Raw genomic sequence first — 23,468 nt, 5'->3', positions numbered from 1 at the left:
CTTTAAATATCAAACTGTGATATTTTGTTACAATTCTGTTGTTTTCTGCAAAATCTTTCTCCTTTTTACTGCACCCCACTAGAAGACCTTTTTTTTTTTTTTTTTGTATATACTTTAGTCATTATTCCTTTATGTGTTATATCTACAGCTCTTTTCATACAAGCCACTTCTGACTTTGTCTAGATATTCAACTTGAGTTCTGGTTATGAAAAACATACCTCGCACATCTGAAGAGAACACTGATGAAATATACTTGAATCTGTAAATTTGCTGTTTGGGTAGCTTCATCTAGCCTAGCTCTGTGCTTTTATCTATATATTTTTTTTTATACTTTATACATTTTTTTTATACTAAATTGGTAGGGTTCAAAAACGTTTTTCGCTACATGTAGGGGTTCTGCAAATAATTTAAACTTCTAATGTTGTGTTCCTATCTTACTGTGTTAGAATATATCTTGCATTGCTTACTGTTGTTTCGCTGGCTGGCTAGAGAAATTTTGTGGTGAATGAAAAGCAAATTTTTTCATGTACTATCACAGAATCTGTGAAGATATCTTTTGCTTCTGCTATTGAACTCTGTAAATGATATTAAGTTGTGTGTTTGTTGATGGGTCTTTTCAGAGCAGTAGAATGATGGGGGGACATTTATCCCAGCTACCTGGTTACCTGCTCTTCACCTTGGTTCTTTCCACAGGCACTCTTGTGATCTCCATGAACTCTTGATGTGGACCACAGCTGCCAGTTTTAGAAGCAGTTGTTTGTGTAAAGAGTAAAGGCTAACAATAAGTTAGAATTTGTATGTTATAAGTTGTATACAGGTTATAATAACTTACATAAATAACTAATAAAAGCTATGTATAAATAAGATCCTTGCTATCACTTTATATTTAACCCGTATACTGTAGTTATTCAGGGACTGTTCTCTGAGTGTAAAGCATTTCCTATAGGGATTTGTCATTGAAAATTTTATGATATTAAGATTTGTAGTTAGAAGAACAAAACTAAGTCACAATTTTTCAAGTACTGGATATGCATCTTGGCCTTTCTGACCTGGCCTTGCATGACGCCTCTTGACTTCCTGTCCTGCTGTCATTTTCTTTCATATTGGTCTAGCACTTAGTCTCATTGGAATCAATAAGGTTACTCACATACAAGTGTTGAATAAATAATTAATTAAGGTGATATTACACTTGGTGCATCTTAGCAAAGGTAGTCCAGATAACTTTTTTTTTAAACTTCTGTTTGTTGCTTTTGCTGATTGCGACTCACTTGAATCTACTGACTAGCCTGACTGATTTGAACTGGGATATTCCTAAAGTGATTGATACTGCTCGGTGTATCGACAACTGGGAGAAATGGGTGTCCTGCAAATATAGAGTGCAAATCAAACTGCTTTCTAATATTTCTGTCCCGAATTTTTGACATGCTCAGTTTTAAAAATGGTAATCTTGACTGGCAAAGCATACTTGGAACTCAGTCATCAAACCTGATTACCATGCTCATCAAAACCTAAATGAAATATTTAAATAGCTTGGTGCTATAGGAAAGCTGGATAGAAAATGACAGATAAAGTGGTATCTATTGACAGGAATAGTCCCAGTGAAGGTAGCCTGAGTGCTTGACTGAGTTTTGTGTATTTGTGCTCATAGATAGAATTGCAGTAAAAATAGAAACATTTCTTGACAGCAGTTGTGTGTTGTGACATTGGGAAATTGAAATAGGCAGTTCTAAGTTTTCTGCACATCTCCTCTACACAATGGTTTTTATTATAGCTGCTAGTATGTTACTATAGTTAAACTGTAGTGAACTTTCTATAATGGGGATGCAGTTACACTGAAAACAGATGTACAGTTTCTGTGGAAGTAAAATGAGACATCCAAGGCAAATAGACACCTGATGACTGTGCCCATTGACTCTACCTATATTATTAAACTTCTTTTTTTAATTGCATTCCTAAGTGGTACAATTTGTTCCAGTAAAATAGTGTGTAAATCCAGTCTTGTTCAATGTTTTCCACAGATACACCAACTTGCTGTTTTGGTTTATAAAATCCTTTCTATTGTTTTGGTTCAGTGGAAAGAGAAATGAGGTAATTAAGAAGGAGTTTGCCCACTGTTTTCTCTGTAGTGCATAGCTATAGTCAATGCTGCCAATCTCCTTGCATACACACAATTAACAACAACAACAAAAAAAGTAAAGAAAAAAGATTCAAATATTGTTACACTGATGTACACTCTTTATTACAGAAAATACACCGATGCTTTAGAAGTTATAACATGCATTTTATGTCATCCTGTATGTTACTGGTTTATTTTGAGGTAATGTTTCATTATTGCTATACTATGATTAAATATTGAGAGTATTGCTTTTCCAATTGTTCTAGTGCAGTATTTAATGAGTGCAATTAAATGGAAAAATTGCCTTTTTAACAGATGATAGTCTATTAGTGTCTCTGTCTGTTCAGAAAAGAAAAGAAGTGAATTATTAGAATGACAAATGAGTCAAAGTTACCACAGTGATGGAGAGGTGCGATTCCCCTCCACATAATCTTCAATTAGTGATCTTTGTAAGAAGATGTTTTTCAAAAGGGTAATAGAGAAGTAATGAGATCAGAAGGAGGTCAAACCCAGCCTTCTTCGTTTGGCAGTTTGATTAATTTATTTCTCCTTCTTGCAGATTGCTGTAAGGGGCTTTTGTCACCCAGTGTTTTTCATGGGAGTCTAGTTGAAGTGACTGCTTATATTAGCCTTTTGTGTATCAAAGAATGTTCATCCACTTGGAACGGAAGGGTTCCCAATGGTTCAGATTTGATCTTTAGTACAGGCACCCGTGGATGGTTCTGAAAAGGAAATCTTTTGGGAAAAAACAATCCTTGATGCTTCCATGTGTATTCTTTTGAAGAAGAAAAAGTAAATGGTGGAACGTACTATTTGCATGCAGTGCAGCTTATATCTTTTTGAGATGCATTATGTTTAAGTCAAAGGAAAGGGAAGCAGAGAGTGACCGAAGAATGTGAAGTTGCAGTGAAGGTGCTTTTCCTACAATATCTTCCTAAAAAGTTTGTACTTGACACATGTAGCATTTTATGTATACTGTAGGCATTCTTCCCTGGCATTTTCCTTCTTGCCACCTGTGTAGAAAGCTTTCCTTCAAGAAGTAATGCGCGTCATAATAGTCGTCATTAACCTGAATGGCTGTAGCTCCATGGAAGCTCAATGCAGCTGAAGTCTACCAGTGCCCTATGCTACATGTAGTTTTACATCCATGTTTAGTTTATTCGCTAGTAGTAATTCACCTCTTTTTAAACATTCATAATAATTTTTCTATGAAACTGAAATGCCAGTAGCATTTTTCAGCCTTTTCCTCAGTTGTATTTAATGTGCACTGATCAACTTTACTCTGATGAATGTTGAATATATTTGATAGCGTTTCAATTTGGATATCAAGTCAGTTTTTCTATGCAAAGTAACATGACAGTAGAGGAGCAGTAGATTTTAATTTAATATGACATTCTCTTGCATGTGTGACAGCAATTGTTTCATGATATCCAAGAGTGAGCTATGCCTGTATTGTCCCAGTTTATGCTGAAGATAGTCACGCAACATTTATTTTTGGCTTTGGTGATGTAACATTTTGAGTTTTCTTACTTTCTCACACGTTTGCAACAATCATTTAACATAAATTCAGATTAATCTCTTTAAAATGTTTCAACAATAAGAAAAAGATACTATGGACCAAATAGGACATGAAATAATTTTATGGTATGGATGATGTAACCTCTTTTTTGCTACAGTGCTATGCAGGCTTCTGAGCAACAAGTTTAATAGACTAGCTCTTCAAATCAGCAGAAGAAAAGAATATTTGGGTAGTATGATATAGCACATGTCCTGAAATATTCACCTAAATTCATCACTGGTATAAGTCCTTTGAGTCATGCCAGCAATGAATGTGGGCCATTTTCTATGCCCCATTAGGTATGACACATACCTCTCTGTGGTTGCTGAACACCATTGCGTTCCAGTCATTTGGATGGATGTCTTTTTGAGAGAGCATGGACGGCTGCCTAACACAAGGAATGGCCTTTCCCATGGTCCTGTTTCTAGCTTTGCCATAGAAACATTGTGGGACTTCATCTGGGGATGTAGCCTCTTCAGGCTCTTCATTTTTCCATCCGTTAAATTGTAATCACAGCCTTTACTAAAGAAATGTTGTTATTAGACTATTCTAATGTCTGTAAGGGATTGGTGCAAGTGTACGTAAGCACTAGGGCCTTCTGCATCTCATTGCATGTGAACAGCTGTCAAACTATGAGGGCTTGTGGTTAGTATTGTTAGTGAAACAATTCCTGAAGAGCTCCCCACCCTGCATACACCAGAAATAAAAGAAAAACAGCCTTCCTCTTTTGTTGCTTTCTTGCCCCCTTTTTATAAAGTTTTCTTCTTTCTTCTTCGGGAGAAGTTTAGTAGCAGGTGCTAGCAACATAGGAAGTGAAAGAAGAAAATTCTCAGGCAAGTCATGGCACAAATTTAAGTCACGATTCCTGGCTTCAGCTGGGAGATCTCCTTGCCCTGTGATAGCTGGCAGAAGGTGGGAGAAGTGGTGGGGCTCCAGGACCTATCTAAAGGCAGGTTAGGGTGCAACAGGGGGTTGGCCGTCCTGCTTTCTGCCACAGCAGGAAAGTACTTTTTCAGGGTTTGTCTGGGGCTGCTAAGCCTTTTGAAAGGGAATTTACACCAAATAGTGAAGCAGACTGGGTGACTGGGTTCCTAAGAAAGGCAGATAGTTTTGTCTTTTTTTTTTTTTTTTTTTTTTGTGTGTGTGTATGATGCTGTTTGTGTAAGCAATCAGTACTTAGAGGTTCTGTACACTAAAGCACTAAAATAAACATGATAAGATACATGGTAGACTTAGATCTAGGAAGAAACATTACTATGGTCTGTAAGTGTTTGTGTAACTAGGTCTTGACTTAGTAAAATTTGCTTTTCTGTGAACTAAAATTACGTGAGTGCGTGAGTGGACAATGTAAGTTTGGCTTCAGTTAAAACTGTTCATTTGCTTTGCCCACATCTCTGACAGGCAGATGTCAGAAACTGCTCATCTACCAGAGATGTTTTCATCTGGCCACTGTCATGTTTTGAGTGGATTATTTTAAATTTATTACCATTCTGATTATTTTCCAATGTGCTGCAAGCTGTATGTGTTAAGAAGAAAAGTGACTCCTCTACAGGAGTAAGCCAAGGCTGAGTTACAACATTATAATGTATAGAATGAAATATAAAGTACATCTGTATTGTGTATATATACAGTGCAGATATTGCAGATAAAGAGGCTAAATACCAAAGGATCTTCTGCTTGCAGTGTTTACAATTGCAGTACAGAGAGACAAGAAAATTTTGTGAATTTCTGCTGTTTTCTCAGATGCTGTCCCTTTGGGAGGAATTTCTATGTATACATACATATATTTATATATAAACACATCTCATACTTATCAAACTTATCTCAGAGAACAGAAAAAGTAAAATTAGATTTTTGTAAGCTGGAGTGATGTTCATGTTCTTATTTTCAATGTATGGTAAAGTAATCTTTCAATTTTAGTTTTTAACAGTATCCTATAATATAAATAATCTAGTCTTTTCTTCTGCAGACTGTTTAATTCAGACAAGTTGAAGTTGCATCCAAAGATTGGCGTCAAATTGAGGAAACCATTCATGTAGTAAATAAGATAATTTCTTTCCACCCAAAAAGATTAAAATATAGATTTTTTTTATTATTATTATTTTTTTACTCCATATGATTTAACACATACAGTACCTGTATCTCTATGTTTCTGAATGCATTTTGGAATTAACTGCGTTTGCAATAATGCTTGTTACTCTTCTGCATTGCATTTTTTACTTGAATTTCCTGAATTTTAATTATTAAAGTCACTAAAGCTCTTCATATATTTTGAAGATACTAATAAGTGTTTATGTAATTTCAAAATGTGATGGGAAACTGATGCTCCTTATGAAAGCAAAGCTATTAAAAAATAAAGTACTATAGTTTGAGCATTATTGTATATAAAAAAAAAAAAGAAAAAATATGCCATCATTAATTTGAGACTATATATTTATTTGTGTTTCTCGCTTTTGTATCTTTATAAAATATGTTGTTATCCTGATGTTCAGCTAGTCTTTCAGAATATCAGTATTTCTGTTCATCAGTCTTTCTGCTCAATTCAAATAACAATTATTTTATATGAGTTTATGAGAAAATCCTGCTTTGTGGAAGTGGAACAAGTGTTGTTAAATATGAGGGATTTATTTGTTTATTTTTCCTTTTCTTTTGGCCAGATTTGGTTGTTGCAGATATATGTTCTTGGAATACTGTATGGAACCTGATCTGTTAGGATTATGTCTCTTAAGCCTTGCCTACAAAGGGAAGGCAGACCAAGTAGCTGTAAAATGATAGCGTGTGAACTCTTTCGCTCTTACTCCAGTGTAAGGCTGTCTTTTCTCAAAGTTTGGAAGTGTAAACATACTGGCCTACTGCAACTAAAATAGTTTCAGTCCTATGAAGTTGCCAGCTCCAAAAAGTGAGTTTCCCCTGCCACGGCATTTACAAATTTCCTCTTGGATAGATTTAGATGATATTTATCAGCCTTGCCCAGGCCTGCTTCTCATTGCACAATCTGTGCATTTTTCACCTGTCAGAGGCATGGTCTGCTTCTCATGTGTAGGTGCCGTGGTGGGATTTGCTCCAGGCATCTGTGCTACTGCTTGTGTGCTCGTAGCCTGAGTGTTCTGAGGAATGCTTTAGGAGAAAAAAGTGACTTTCACTCTAGAGTTGTTATAATGACATACTGGCAAAAACGTAAACATACAGGTAAAATAATGTGTATAAATGAAAAAAGCAAACCCTTAATATGTGAGTAGTTCTTACCCAGCTTGCAGTAAAAGCTGCTTATCCTCAGTCTTGGTTAACAGTGCCCAACTGTGTAGTTTTAACTACTTATGCTACCTACTTTGTATGTTTTGTTTTTTTCTTTAATTTTTATTTTTATTTTTTTGTGCTCAGAAGAATTTGGTAGTTTCCATGGGTTTTGTTAGGTGTAATCAGCCAGAAACATTTATTATGCAGATGTCAGGCTCTATTATTCTTCTAAAGGTGGGGCTCTCCTCCATCCACTTTGATGGTCAGAATATAGTCTGTGTAAGTACACTCCAAGTATAAGTACTTCTTAGTATTAGCATTGGAGAAGTCTGTACTACATACCAGAAATCATTCGCAACTGCCCTAACCATCAAAAAGAAAGACAAAAGAAAATTTTTCCATATCTTCAAGACAAAATAATGTGTTGGCTAGAATTCCCATATGAGCCTGGCTCCTTCATAATGCAATATTAAGTGTGTAATGGCTTATCTATTTTTGTGCAGAATCCGTTCCAGATAATAACCTCAAATAAATAAACTGTTTGCATTTAGGCTTTTCTTTTTTGTTGTTGTTTATTTCAGACTAACATTAACTTCTAGGGATTGATCAATTCCTAAATATGCAGGTCATTCTGTTCTTATAAGATGCAAGAATTTTTATATACACAACCTATTTGTCCAGACTGGCTTCCCCCACATTTTGTCCATAGACATGAATTTCTGAATGCTTTTAGCCTCAAGTACTGAGGCTAAATGCATTTATGTAATAAAATCTGTGTGCAGAAAATTGTACTGCAGAAGTGAAGAACAGTGAAAAATCTGCAGTGAGAAATCACACTGTTCAGCTGAAAGTTAAAATATCTTCTCAAAAATTTCCATGTTAAAATATGAAATTATTTTTTAGAATAAATACATACATCAGATAAGCTTTATCTGAGACTCATTGAAGACAGAGTGACAATTAGATTAGTCTTAGTTTCGTCTTTTTTTTTTTTCTCCCTATGTATTTATTGTGATTCATGTTCCTTTGGCAAATCCACTTAAATTTTGCAAAATAAGTATTTCTGAGCATAGTATCTGAAGTCATAGCTTAAGTAATGTTAAATTTCCCTAAAGTTTCATGAAACTCTAGATACTCTCATACCTCACTAGATATTACAATGGTAGTTTTGAGTGACAAAACCACTTAGACTCCATGACTGTTACCATATGTTTTTGAAAGGTAAAACAGAACATTATCATCTTTTTAATAGGAACACTACATGATTCATAGGCAGTAAATATTTCATGCACTTTGCAGTTGCCTTTGTGCAAGAAGGTAAATGGAAAGTAAATCCATGTGTACTTTAGACAGTAAAAAGGCATTACTTTGTTACATCATATAAACATGTAGATTTGATTCTCTCTTTACTCATGCTGTAAAAAGAAAGTTTTAAAGTGTTTAGCCATACCTGAAAATGTAAATGCACTAGCCTAATGTAATGCTGAAGAAAAATTAAGACAAATGATACTGCATCCATGCCACAAACTGCAGCTTGTACAAAATTCACTTTAGTTATTATACTGTGAATACGTGTGCTAAACCTCCTCTGTGTACGCACAATTTATGTTGAATGCAACATGAATCATTTTAATAGACCAAGCAAAAAGTCCCCAAAGTCAATTTTCAAATTATGAACCTTGGAACAGAATATAACAACAATGAACAACAAATAGTTCAGATTTTAGTCTGAACTACAAATGAACCATTAAAGGTACAGTGTACTCATTCAGAAAAACATTTCCTCCTTATCACCACAGTGGTTGAAAAGCATAACAAGAATATTTTTTAAAGGTCAGCTCTAAATTTTCTTTTTTTTTTTTTTTTTCCTACACCTTATTAAGAGGGACATTCATGAAAGCTGATGCCATGAGGATTTTAACATTATTTTGAGGCTTGGATGATTCTGGTTAGATTCTTTCTCTGATCTGCCATGTAACCTTGAGAAATTATTTTGTGAGTTGGCTCTTATTCTCACCCTTAGATGCTTTAAAATTCAGGAATCTGTTCAGTATTACTGCTTAAAGAATGGCTTGGCTGCAGATGGGTCACTGCATGAATGCCACTGTCCATTTCTACCAGGACACAACAAGGAGGTGATAACATACAAACACGTGTCCTTTAAAGGTTTGTAAGCAAATAAAATTCAACACTATAGGAAAAAAAGAGTATTTGAGTACCATCTAAAACCTGGACCTAACAGGTCAGGCTTGCTGTCAATCTAGAAAGAGGTGCCAGTTTCTGCAGCTGACAATACATGGCAGGTTGCCACGCATATCAGTAAGTTTCAACGGGATTCATGTGCTTGTGAAGAAATGCTGCAGAAAGAGCTTGGCCTTACTATATGGGACTAGTTCTGTTCAAAGTATTTTGGTATGTAAATTCTGGGTTACTGCTCAACTAAGCACTTGATTTCAAAATGTAAATCCTCAACATCTTTCCTTAAACTCTGGAGGAACCTAAAATTCTTAACCACAATTTTTTGCAAAGAAACTTCCACGGTAACTTACATGTTTGGTTTTGGCCATCTTTAGAATTGATTTAATCCTAATATTGCTGAATATGTAAACCTTTCTGAGATGCATGTGCTTTGTTTATCTGAGCTTTACTTGGTGAATGCTCTTAGGTATTACGTAGTGGATGGAGATGCTCATGAAATTTTGCCAGGAGATAATGTGGTTGTTTTTAATCATAATGGTTCACAGGAGGTCTCTGTTTGTCTCCTTTTTCATGCTTAAGAGTATTTGATTTAGCGCCTTCCATTTTATAGGGGTGAATGTTCTGGGCAGAAGGTAATAGCATTTGAGGGAACCTTCTCCCTACTCCTTTACCTAAGATACCCGAGTAAGAGCTGAAGGATTATGTTTGGAATCAGGGAGGTTGAGGGCTTTGCTTTCTGTTTTATACAATAAGTGTGAAAGTCTACAGCTGTACTAGCTTATCAAAGGGGAGGTTGGAAAGGAAACCCTATTTCTTTTGTCCATCTTTTCACTTGCCCAAGTTGAGTGTGTACAAGTACCTATTGTAGTTTGAGGCTGTACTTTTGGTGAGGGCCATGGATACAGGAGAAACACTCTTACTTAAATCAGCAGCCTTGAACATTTAAATGAATTTTGCATGGGCAAGGTAGCTAAAAGGCTTGGTGAAACAGTCTTAACACATGGTGTTCAGAGAGCTGGGCTTGGCATCTGATCAACTGACTACAGCAACTAACGTTCCTGGGTTCTCTGGCCTGTCTGGTCTTCTGTCAAGTTTAAGAATGTTTGCCCAGCTTTTAGTTCTATATCATTGCACTTTTCAAACACAGTGAGGTACACAGTCCAAAGGACAGGAGGAGAAATTGTGTAATTAGTTTGTTTCACTAGGCTGAACAGAAGACTCAGCCAGGTGTGGAGGAGATTGGATGGTATTTATGAATGAATGTCATTAATTTGACAGGATGATGAATTAACATTTGTAGTGTTGGAGCCTGAGTTTGAGCAGATTCATGCGCTCTGGTCAGTGCGGGGTTTGGCATTTTGTAGTACCTTTGAAACAGCATCAAGTGGCTTGGAAACAAAGGTCAGCAAATTGAAACGGAAAAATGATCTGCTAAAAGTGATTCAATTCCCGCCTTTGGCTGTCATCCTTCTGCTCCTCACGACAAAACGACATTTCTGGTTGGATTTTAAATCTTAAAAGTATCTACTTATTTACAGCAACTGATTTAACTTCTTAACTGCAAAAAAAAAAAAAAAAAAATTAAAGGAAAGATGAAGTTTTCAATACACTTTTGTTCCTGTCAGTTACAATGGGAGCTGAGCACACTAATAAACTTTTAAAAAGTTTACAGGGGTCTGATATGCCTATCTGATTATCTTTAAAAATGCAAGTAGGTACTTGCTTGAATTTGCTAATGTGCTGGATTGAACTAAGGAAATTAGGAACCAGACCTGTAATTGTACCGTGTACCTTTACAGTGCTGGCAGGTACTCAGTAGAACTTTATTTTTAAGTGTATAGCCATCATGTTCTTTATGAATAAGGCAAGAAAGTTAAAACTTAGCACCTCTACGCAGCTTTTTATGCACTTCTGAGAAATGCCTCAGGTTTTTTGTCTTATCTGTTTAGAGTGATTTTTTTTTTATTTTTTATTTTGGAGAGCTCCAATGCCATAGCATGAGGTGTTTTAAAACTGAATTGAAACCAAATGCTTGCAAGTGCTAAAAGGCATCTAAATGGTTGGCTTACAGTTGCTTATTGCCTCATCTACTTCATTGATGTTTTTCTTTTTTTTTTTTCATTGCTGGATAATTTCACTTACTAAATAATCCATGCATTTAGTTGATTATAGGAATGCCGGTTTTGTCTTTTTCTTAACAAAATTCAATACTTTTGGAGCTTCTTTCCTTTAACTTGTCTCTGTCCTCCTAAATTTGTCTACTTAATCAAAGTCTTATAAATGTAAACCTTCTGTGCCTTATGTTGGCACATCTTTTTCAGAAGGGCCTAAGAGAATTAGTGTGTCATGCCTGGAAGTGCTATGTTGTACCTCATGCAATTCACTGTGTTCTTGAACTGATCAAATTTGCCGGCTAGATTAGAGAAGACAGAATAAAGTAAAAGAAAAAAGTCTCTCGAAAACTGTGCTAAATGGTTCCATGGGAAGAGAGAAAAGGCCTATTTTCACTCAGGTAGTTAGAAATTGGCAGTAGCTATGGGCTTTTTGAGCTACAGTACATGATAATCTGACTCCAAAGTTCACTGCCATTGTGTATCACTGTCAGGTCTGGCAACTTTTTTGACAGTACATGATGGTTATGAAACTTTTACCTGAAATAATATAGGGACAAAAAGATTTTGTAAACTACTTAGCATAGCCAGTGGAACACTGCATAGGAACCATGGTTTTCCTGTGAAAAAAATGCGTAGCTCTGACTGCTTCTAATGTCACATTGCACTATAAGATCATAGTTATAAAAGTATAAAAATAGCTTCGCAGACAATTAACTTTCATTTTTAATTTCCAGTGACTTAATTTTTCTTTGTAATTTCACTGAGTCTTTGTAATTGGTGTTTTTTGATAATTGCTTTATTTTAGATGCTATTAATATAAGCACCTTTGAAAAGGAAACTACTATTTTATTTATTTTTTTCTTTTTTTGGAAATTTACATTTCTTTTACAGTAAAGGATTGGAAGCTGTTCTAGATTTCCTTGGCAAGTTTGTTTATTTGTGCACGTCTTCAAAAGTTGCAAGATGAATGAGTTTATACAATCAGAAGATTAAAATAAAATATTACAAGCCTCTCATTTGTGATTGCATGTTTTCTTCTTCTTTGGTCTGGTAGGAGAAACCACAGAATTGTGCTGGGATTCAGGGCAATGTATCAGTACTTATGACTAAATGGAACTTGGTGTATTTTGGCAGGACTGTATTCAAGCTGTTTATGTATGTATCTGTTACAGGTTATTGACTTAAATTTATAACTATGCAAAATATGGTGTTTGTAAGTTATCTCAAAACTATATTTTGACTGTATGTACTGTTCACTAGTTATGTCATTAACTGCAAGTAGCATGACTCAAAACAAGCAGATCTATAGCATGAAACAGTTGGTGCCAGAGACCCATCATCCTACTTGTATTTATTTTAAGGATGTTAATCTGGACTATTTTTGAAACTGGTGTGATAAATTGCCTGCATTTGATACAAAATTTTGTCAGGAACTTTGCTATGTGTATTTTTTTCTCATTTATTATCCCCAGGAACAATTTGAAATGACTGAAAAGCAGCCACGATAAGTGAGAAAACCATTCCTGAAAAGCTGGTTATTTTTCCTCTCCCCTTTGTCCTTTTCTATATGTAATACTTTGCTACAGCTTAATCTGAAAGCTGGAATAATTTCTTCTCTAAGCAAGAATATGTATTTTATTATAAAGAAGATAATTCTTTATATCATGCAAGTCAGAACATTAATTTCATGCAGTTGAAGAACAGTTTTCCAATCTACTAATCCAGAAAGCACCAAATTCAACTAATTTTAAATATTAACTCAAAAAAATATATTGGGTAACTTTTGGTGGTTTGGGGGTTTCCTTTTTGTCCTCCTGACTTGAATTCACGTTATTGTATGTCAATGGCCCAAGAAGGTCTAATCAAGATCATTCCAATATTGTATTGTGCGACATGTATTATGAATTTTAAGATACAGCCTCAGCATCACAGAACATAACATTTAGGCTAGTGAAGAAGTAATATGGATAAGCAATCCTTAGACTGGCTGAAGCCCAAGTCAGTAGTAAGATTGGAGAAAGAGCCCTGTGGTTTTCTCTAGGCCTTGATCTAATTGATCATCCTGCTCTCAGATGCATGAGATGCACCTTTACTGCTGGAGATGTGAGGAAATCTTACTATAAAAAACAACGGCAAAACAAATCCGAAAATCCTCTCTTTTCTTTTTGTTATAGGTTTTGACATTTAAAACCTTTGAAAAATATGGGTATGTATGGAAATATGTTATTTATATTCCATCAGAGAGTAACAGTAATTCCAATATAATGGCAAAAACCTCTTTATTGCTCAGGATCATGCATTTTCTTCATTTTGTGATATATTGTATGGATTTTTGGTGTAACTACACTTTTTGATCTTATTGAATATAATTTATATGTTGTCTTATAGAAAATTTGTTTCACAATTCATTAATTATTTACTATTACTTGACCTTACAGTATATAAAAAACCCTATCCCATAACTGTAATTTCAATTCTCTCTAGTGTGAAATCAATCACATTCCACATCTTTTATATTATTTAAAATGTGAATGATGAAATTTTCTTGTTCATTTCTCTGGAGTTACTGGGACCTTTGAAACTTTAGCGTGTAGGAAATAAGCAGGGTGACCCTTGCAAACCTGAGTAAACTACCGATTAAATTGCAAATGGCACAAAAATGTTTGGAATAAAAGAGCTGTCCCTTTTTGTAAGTGGCTGATGCTCAAGAAAGTCAGGTGCTTTTAAAAAACATGCTGTTAAAAATTGGTACCATAGGATTATTTTTTTTCTTTTGTGTATGAGTAATATATAGATTATTACATAGCTATTATTTACTACTTCCTCCCTGTCTCTACAACCTGATACTGAAATAGGTTATGCTAACGATACAAGTTAGACTAGTCTGGTTTTTAAAGCTGGTGGGAACTCTGGCAATTGGATAACTGAATAGTTCACTTCTGATACTAGTGTTCCCTGTACTACATGGCTAAGGTGATATGTATTATGTTTATATTTGCAGTTCAGAAACAATTTATGAATGTAATAGGAAGTAGTCCACAGTAAACAGGAAAATGATGAAAATCATGTTAGTGATACTGAGCTACAGTTTCAGATTACTTTGAGAGTCATTTTTAAAAATACATGAGTAGATAAAAGAAAAAGAAACTGGTAGTGCACTTGAGATTTGGAGGGTATAAATACTTTTTTTTTTTTTTTTTTTTTTCTGGAAAACCACAATGGAAGTATTATCACAAAGCATAGTCTTGAAATGATATTTTAAACAATAGAAATATGTTTATGGAACAAATTATATTAGTACCTCATCCTGCACAAGCACAGAAAAGACTTCTATCCTTCTCAAAAAATCCTCTTATTATTGTTAAAGAAAAATTCCTTTTCTTCCTTTTGCCTACATCGATGCATGTGTGTGTGTGTATCTATAAATATATATATATAATTGCTCTATAGGATAGTTTATCAACAAAATACTGGTTTTCCACCATTTTTGTGTCAAAAATGTCAAAGTTGTATGTTTTAAACCATAATCATATTGCAATATATAGTACTCTATGCAAACTTTCAACTACAGTAATATATAATTGTATTAAGCAAAAGCCATTTCAGCCATTTGTATATGAAGATTAGGTATAATTAACACTATTCAGTTTTACTGAAATGACAAATATGATGATGATTTTTTTTATGTAGATTTTCCTGATGCACAGACATAGGAAAAATTGTGAGTATATGTAATATACAAGGAAATAGTTTACTTTCTTGAAATATACAGTACAGTACATAAATGGTGTTTTGGAAAAATAGTAAAATAAAAAGTATAATGCTATTTTCCTAAGCCACATTTGCTAAATGCAGACTTTTGCAAGGTCAGCAGTTATCATGGAGTTGAATAGAAATGGCTTCAGTGGCTTTAACTTTACCAGTGCCCTTGATGAGGTGCAGAGTTGTCAGTATTCTCGTAAAATTCCTCAGTGATGGCTTCTTCTGTTCTCTTTATTTCCTTAAGTGAACATCTGTCTAATTGTTCACCTCCATTGCTTTAGTGCTTTCCTCATGCTTTCTCTGTTTCCAGACAATAAACTTTATTTTCTTCATAAGAATTCAGTCTACGCAAGGGTATTAGGCAGCTTGTTTGCACCTTTTAATTTCTGGAAGTTTTCCAGAAGGGCTTTTTGCTGTAGTTCCAATGGGTTCATCAGTGAATCATGTAACATAATGCAGCATTGTGTTTGGGTTTTTATCCATTACCTTCTGTTTATAAACATCTGCTTAGAAATTTTCTTTTTGATTTTTTGTTAATATGTTTTACATTTTTGCATGTGGCATATGGGTAAGATATACAGTTACTGCTATTTTTTCAGGTGTTCGGGTACGTACAGCCAGTATTTACCTTAAAATTTGGAAAAAGCCTAAGCTATTAGCTAAAAAGGCATTTAAAAAATTAAGGTAAATTAAAAAATTAAGTCATTTATAAAATTAAGGTAAAATATATGCCAATTATTTAGCTATGTGGCAATATCTGTTAAATTAAAATATTTGTTAAATTAAAATTAATTTAATAATTGAATTACTACATTTAGGAGTGTCATTAGCCCTTGTGGCTGCAGAACTGCAGAAAGGATCTAAAAGTCTTTCTGTAGAGAGAGTGTTACTCACAGACTTACTGTGCTGCTTCTCTTCATGTTCAGTTCTTTGTGTTTCAGGCTTCTTTTCTGAAAGGGAAATAAGGAAAGGGAGTTTTTTTGTTTGTTTGTTTGTTTGTTTTCCCTTGTTTCCCCCACCCTCTAAAACATAAAACATATTTTATGTCCATTTATATCAATCATTTTATATCAATCTTGCATGCTATTCAGGCAGATTTTTAAAGTTAAAATTAGTTTTTTTATTATGCTTTTCTTGCTGCTTCACTTGCTGTAGTAGCAGCACTTCCTTGTTTTGTATGTACAGATATTGTAAGAATATAATACTAAGGTACATGTATAGTCTCCATCCGTGTAACTACATTATTCACTGGCAATTTTTCTTTAGGAAATTCTATAAGAAAAGTAAGTATAATAGTAAGTAAGTAGGTGAGCATTGACAGTCCCACTGCTGCATGATACAGTTTTTCTGGAGTCCTTTTGTTATCTATAGATCAAAACTTTATCCAAAGAAATCACACATGTTTGATAAAAGAAAACCTCAGATTTTTAGGATGACAGTACTTAAAAATGAGGCAGTTTATTTTGGACTTCAACCACATTTATGCTAAAGCTGTTTTTAACATTCTTAATTATTAGGACAATGTGACATGGCCTTATGACCCCTTCAGTCTGTGTCTGAACACAATCAGCTTTTTGCATCTGTAAAATACATGGTCTGGACTTTGATCAGGGATTTTTAGGCATCCCTGGAATTACATTAGGTTTTAAATGATGTGTTTGGTTTTATATCTACATTGTTGATGACAAATAGAACAAAACGACTCCTGAAACGGGCCACATATCCACAGAAATTTTATTCCAGTCTTTGTATTTATTTTGTTCTTGTTTTCTTTGTCACATAATATTTTATTTCCTTAAGAAGAAATTATAGAAAAATATCCTATTTTTGTCATCAGAACTCAGGTAGCATGATGTCAGGTTTCCATATTCTAGTACTGTTCAAATATGCCTGATATTTTCTTGTACATGCAGAAAGACTTAATATTATTTCATCAAAGACTGTATTTTCTGTATTGAGTGTATATTAAAAACCTGATCCTGCCAACCCTTATTTCTACAAGAAATCTTTACTAATGTGATTCCATCCTTTTATTTCACTTTCTAAAATTACATGCATAGCAATGTGACCTGAAATGGTATCATTTTGTATGTATCTCTTAGGTAGGGGATGGGAACAGTTGTGGAAACAAAAGAAAGAACTTGTATATACATTTACTTCTTTGAGAATACTGTCCTATAAAATAGATACTTATTTTTATCCACAATAAATAGATTATATTGTTTAGAGCTAGGAGTTTATAAGCCGTGAACTGTCAATTAAAATGTCTTAAGAAGATACTTACTCATTTTGTTGCATTTCCTTGTTTGTCTAATGTATTAATGTCTACTTATGTTGAAGCATCGTGAAATTATTCATGATTAAAGAAGTAATGTCGTTTAAAAACGCGTATTTGTGTTTTCCCAATATTAGGAGTGTGTGTATGTGTGGAAATTGTACCTTAAATCTATTGGCAAGCCTCACGGATGTACTTCATAATAGCTGCAATGCATTTTTAAACCTGCAGACGTCACTATTCTGCCAATTAATTGTGCTGAACTAAATGTGCATAGAGCACATTTAAAATATATATTGCATCCATCTAGCAATTATAGCACTTTGTTTTTAATCTGAAACAATTTCATCAGATTTATTTTAATATTGTTACTTCTTTTTCAGCATTCCACTACAGGAAATACTAAGCTTTCCTTTAAACTTGTATAAGCCATGTCCTAAGCCTGTCTTTAATTATTAGTTATTGTTGTTTCAATACAGATTTATGAACTATTTATTTTGTGTCATATAACATACCATTTTTAAGCAACATTTTTCAATCTGAACATAGCTTCCAGGAGGGCAAGCTGCCCAGAACATCAGTGATCTCACAGTTATTACTTTGTGTCATATATAATCTTGTTTTTTCCTGCAACAAATAAATCTTAGGGCCTCCCTGCAAAAAACATTTGTGGTTACAGTATAATAAAAATAAACCGTTTGTCGTGACTGCAGCTGACATTTATCAGCCTATTTGTGGGTGCTCTTTCTCTCTCTGTATAATATGGAACATAATTTGTCACTTTGTAAATACATTCCAGCCTAAATCCCTGCCAGCATCTGTTAGTGTTTGAAGGATTAATGCACTGCACAGTGCATGTCTGCACTTTCAGGCAACAACATAGCTTATGATTATGGATCATGAGAGAACAGGGGAAAAGGGTTCATTTTGTATTTACTTAAACATTGTTGCCCTTTTGACCATCATGCTTTTCTCGTCTTGCCTGGCATCTGTAGGAAGGATGCTAACATTTTCTGTATGTGCAAAGTATTGATGTGAAATCCTGCTGTGAGTTTTATATGTCAGCTTATGCATAGCAGTATATATAAGATAATGTATCTTTAATGTTGTAGATGATTAACAACAATAATACAGTATTGCAACAGTGGTGTTACTGCTGCAATCTGTTTAGAAATACTCGTTCTTTCTCCAACTTCTGTCATTTCCAAAAAATCCATTGCCACCTCTATTGCATATTTCTCAACAACCCATTGGTTTATTTAATCTTAAGACTTCATATTGAGCAAGTTTTTAGAAGTGTGTACTTTGTAAATTATCTCAATGCTGTTTGCCTTGTTGCTGCTTTGACAATGTGTTCTGCTATCACTTCAAATCTTTCAGAATGAAAAGAATTGAAAGCATTTGAATAGGAGGCTCTCCACAGTCCAGATCCTGTTACATGTTCCCAGGCTCCCTCTATTATTCTGTAAACAAGAAGATATGTTTATTAGAATAGTAAACCATACACATGTAATATATTGCCAAGATTATTTGAGATTCCCCAAGATAAATTCAAATGAGCTTTACAGGAATGAGGTTTGGAGATGGAATGAAACGATCTACATCCAGAGAAAGAAAAAAAAGCAGCTAAAAGTAGGCTTCCAAGGAAATACCAGCAATTCATGTACATTAAGAGCTAGACAAATTCCTACTGCCAAAACCTATGGTAGATATTTTTTTAAATGCATGTAATTTCTTGTTATTGAAGCAGATGTGTACTGCGTGCAATGAAACCATGTGCATCCAAGAAAAATCAGGGACATTTGGAGCCTGTAAATTGAAGTATTCCGAAATTATAGTCTAGTAATTTCTGAGTATCTTTTTTTCTTCTGTATGGTTAAGGAATAAATAATTTTAAAAACGTTCCTTGGAAACTGACTTTCCTTACTCTCTTTAAGTATGACTTAGGATTGTTGTGGTGTAGTTTATTTCTCTGAAGATATTAATTTCAAAAAGAAATGCAGATGTTTTCCTTTTTTTTTTTTCTTTATAGTTGTCTTCAGAAGATATAAAAGGCCAAATTTGCAGAGATATTGATCTAAGAGTTAGCTAATGTACAGATTGTGAAATAACATAATATTGCTCATAGTACTGGTATTTATTGCTGAAGAAAATAAAATATATTAACACCTGATAAAAATTGAGTGGCCACAAAGAAATAGATAAGTGTATTTTGTATTTCCTTTTATAAGTAGACATTTACATGGAAATAGATACACAGTTCAGAAATATTGGGGATTTAAAATGACTGATTGCATAACTAAGAAAGCACTTCCATGTCCAACTCAAATATACAAACTGTACCTAGAGACTTCACATAGTAGTATTTATAACATAGGTTTTAAATTATAAGTAAATTAAGTATTTGGCAGAAGGAAAAATATTACTGTGAATAGTGCTTTGTTTAAATGGGAAGGCCAAGTGATGGGTTGGTGTAAGGCATTCTCAAAAGCTGGAACTCCTTATCAGGTCTTCTTTATTATTCTTTCATGTCTCTTGTCTTCAGAATTTAAATTTGCTCATTTGTTTTCTTAGTTTTTATTTTTTTGCCAGTTGAAGATCCAGACTTCTTTGTTGCTTTTATAATCACATTGAGCTTAATAGTTAAATCTCCAATTCAGAAGTTTGTTTTAGACCATCATTTGTAGGGAGCTACAGTTTCAGCTTTAAGGCATGCATTTGTAATACAATCACACTTCAGCTTGATGGCTTCAGATTTTTCTGAAGAGGCCTCCTACTGCTTTAAGTTGCAGAAGACGGTAAAACCAAAAATATTTCTCTGCCAAACATCCATATATGTACTGCAGAAGGGGTGGAGAAAAGGAAAATAATCATAATGAGCTATTCTTCATGGTAAAATGTAGGTCTGAGGATGATCGGTAATCCTAACAATGTGTAGACTGATTTTGACCCATTTGGTCTCCAGAGACATGCTATTCATTGAGTTGGATGAAGGCAACAACTGCTGGAATTGCATTTTTGTGGAGGACATGAAGATCTTGTTACTTAAACAGGAACAACCAGGTTTTATAAGATCATTATTTTGAGAAAGTTAATTTGCAGCATGAAAACGTATTCAACAGGACTGAGCAAGATGAGTACTAGAATAATTTGAACCAGTAAATTATAACTAAAATATAGGTAAAACAAACATGTTGGGAAATAGTGAAATCAAGCATTACATTTTCTTTCCAAAGAAAGAAACAAAATCCTTTTAATCTCTGATTGTAATGAAGAATCACAATCAATCCCAGTTATTTCTTTGTAGATCACATGTATTGGTAATAAAATAATATTTAGGTAATTTTTTATTATGTGTACCTCTTCTCTTGCATAAAGTTAGTGAAAATTTGAAAGTAATATAGAGAAAATTCTGATATATGGGGGTAAAGAAAAACTAGAAAAATTAGTGTAAAACTGTTCAACCATGATCTCTTCTAATGGACTTTAAGGTATCTCAAATGTAGCATAAGAATGTATTATTAAAGCATCTAGTATGTGCATTTGGTTACTTTTGAGGCAGTTAAGATTCACTTGTCCCACTCAGTTCCATGAGAAGTAAATGTATAACATTCAAAGCCCACAACAGTATGAAGCTGGCATTACATAAATACAGTTTTGCATGAAGTACCAAATGTTGAATACATTAGGGACAATAATACTTACAGTCCTAATCCTGAGTGAAAGCCTTTTTCCCTATTATGTACCTCCATAAATAGTGCATGGTACTGGCTATTGACTGTCATAAGCTGTGTGTCAAATTGTCAGACATGCTTCTAAAACGTCTTCTACTTCGTCCTCAGCACGGAAATGTGGTTTTATGTGGGCATTGCTTGTCATATGCTGAGTTTTGGGTATTTGTTCATTTTACCTATTTTAAGATAAATCCATAGTCTTTTCATCAGTTTTGATACCAAACTCTTTTTCTTTTTTCTGAAGATTTTCTATTTCTCACACTGCATAAAATAATTATTTGCATACCATGTCATCAAGATTTTTTTTTTAATCAAAGCAAACTTTTTAATTTTAACCAATTTATTATGGTTTCAGTCCTTCAAAGTCAGATATTTTAGTTGTTGTGCTGTGTATTCAGTTTTGAGTTAAGGGCTTTTAAATGCCAGATATATACATGATACCTTCTGAGAGTAAAATTAGGCAGTAAATTATCTAGTGTCCACTATGTTACCTTTTAAGTAGCCCCTCACAAAATGACTTGTACTTACATGAGATACAGGGACTACAGCATATTTATTAAGACTCTTCAACTCTCTATGAAACTGGAGCAGTCAGAAGTAATGGTGTCTGCTGAAAGATTCTTTATCATATGAATTTACTTTTAGTCATCTATTATTTATTTCAGCTATTTTATATGCCATTATAATAAATATTATGACAGAGAAAGCTTTTATGCCTCAACTTATTGTACTGCTCTTCACTTCCTTGCAATCCTTCAGGAAAATGTAGCTGTGCTTTACCTATATTTAACGTAAATCATCACTTACATTTGAATGAAAAATTCACTATGAAAAAGGGCTCCTTCTTCAATACCAAGACACAAATGCACAATCATGTTTACTGCCAAACTACTCTACCATGCAGTGTTCATTTTTAAACAGTTTTTAAGCTGTAAAGTGAATACATTGCATATAGTGAAATTGCTTGCTTTCTGGATGTTTTCACTTTCTTGTTAGTTTCTGCCTCAATAAGCATTTTTCTAGCATGAGTGCAAAATATAACCAATTGCACTTAAGCATTTTTAATATTTTTACTTCAATAGGGAGCATCTTGCATACAAACCTAAACAGACTTTTTGCTGGTGTTATTTCTATTGAGAGCAACAAAACTTATTTGAAAATATTGATAAAATGGTTTTAGAATCGGGCATAAAACCATCAAATACAAGATAATTTTTTTTTTTTTCTTTGCATTTTTCACAATGCAATTCTGTTGTTAGAATAGAACTTGTTAGGAGCTAGAGAATGATACGCCTTCGGCTCTTTCTTCAAAGACAGGATGTTGGTGCCTAGACATTGTTAGCCTCCAACTGCTCTTTGGGCTTCATGAAATGCAAATATTCCCCCTCCAAACCGCGCTGTTTCAGTTGGTTCCAGTTGTCATTGTTTTCACCAGGCTCAGCAGACCACGAAAGCTCTACCCTCTTGTGTGCATTCTCCTTTCTGCCAGTTTGCCAAGTTGGTCTGTCGGGTTGAGAAAGTTGATCCGGCTGTGACTGGGATGGTTGTCCTGGGGGATCTGCAGCCAGGGTACCAGCTTGTTTTGCACTGGCTCGTGATAGGCACCATATGGGTATGCTGCTGTGATTTAGAAGTGAGCTCTCTAAATTCTTGTACACCTGTTCTGTTATTTAGTTTCACCTTCAATAATGTAATTGAAAATAAAGTAGTAGAGGGAGCATTAATATCTTTAATCAACTTAATACAAAAAATCTGGAGTATTCTGCCTTTGTGGGTTGAATATTATGAAGTCAGTTTTAAGCTTGATCGTCTTTTGTATTTGGGAAAGTGACAAGTCCCATTTAAGATTTCTTAACATAAAATGAGGCATAATTCAGTACCAAAAGTATATGAAGTGAAATGGTGAGAGACATCAACATAATAAAATTATGACATGTTAGATCAGGATTTGCAGTATACCATTAGCAATTGGTTCTGACTGGGTTACAGTTATCATGCCTTTGAGAAAAAAAAATAATAATAATAATAAAAGTTGTGTGTTTTCTTTTTTTCTTTTTTTTTAAAATTTATTTATTTATTTTTTAAATACCGCAATATGTGCATATGTGCTTCTGACACATAGAGGGAACACATTGTAACAAAGGTAATACTGAGCTACTTTTAAAAACAAACAAAATATTCATATTTGTCACTGATTAGAATTATTCTTACATTATTAAAAATGTAGCTTGCAAGTATGTTGCTTTTTAAATTATTTTTATTTTTTAATTGCAACAGTAAGAGAGAGGAAAAATTTGGAATGAAAATGGATTGATGCTAAAGGCTTAGCATTTGACATTCTCAAGCTACAGAAGGAACTGATGGTCTCTGTGGAGTGAGAAGTGCTTGAATCTCAGTTTGCCAAGAAGAGTTTGAAACAGAAAAGTTGGGGAGCTTGCCAAAGCCCACAGTTCCTTCCCCAGTTACTGTTTCG

The 23,468-nt window shown here is 34.1% G+C and overlaps 1 protein-coding gene across 5 annotated transcripts in view; it reads left to right on the top strand.

Annotated features, from left to right (window-relative positions):
* The window catches only part of WWOX (WW domain containing oxidoreductase), a 507,143-nt gene that overhangs the window by 81,037 nt on the left and 402,638 nt on the right, over positions 1 to 23,468 (top strand). Inside the window, exons 6-7 of one of the 5 annotated variants that reach the window (XM_068693231.1) lie at positions 13,399 to 13,430; positions 14,915 to 14,939. The exons of 3 other annotated variants lie outside the window; for them this stretch is intronic. In XM_068693231.1, the coding sequence (XP_068549332.1) occupies positions 13,399 to 13,430; positions 14,915 to 14,924 (42 nt within the window). In that variant the 3' untranslated portion in view covers positions 14,925 to 14,939. Of the gene's footprint in view, positions 1 to 693; positions 863 to 13,398; positions 13,431 to 14,914; positions 14,940 to 23,468 lie in introns of those variants that run through there. One more of the 5 variants, XM_068693232.1, reaches the window with a different exon arrangement.

The sequence above is a fragment of the Anas acuta genome, chromosome 10 (genome assembly GCF_963932015.1).
Source record: "Anas acuta chromosome 10, bAnaAcu1.1, whole genome shotgun sequence".
NCBI lineage: Eukaryota > Metazoa > Chordata > Aves > Anseriformes > Anatidae > Anas > Anas acuta.
This window is presented reverse-complemented; position numbering and strand designations above follow the sequence as displayed.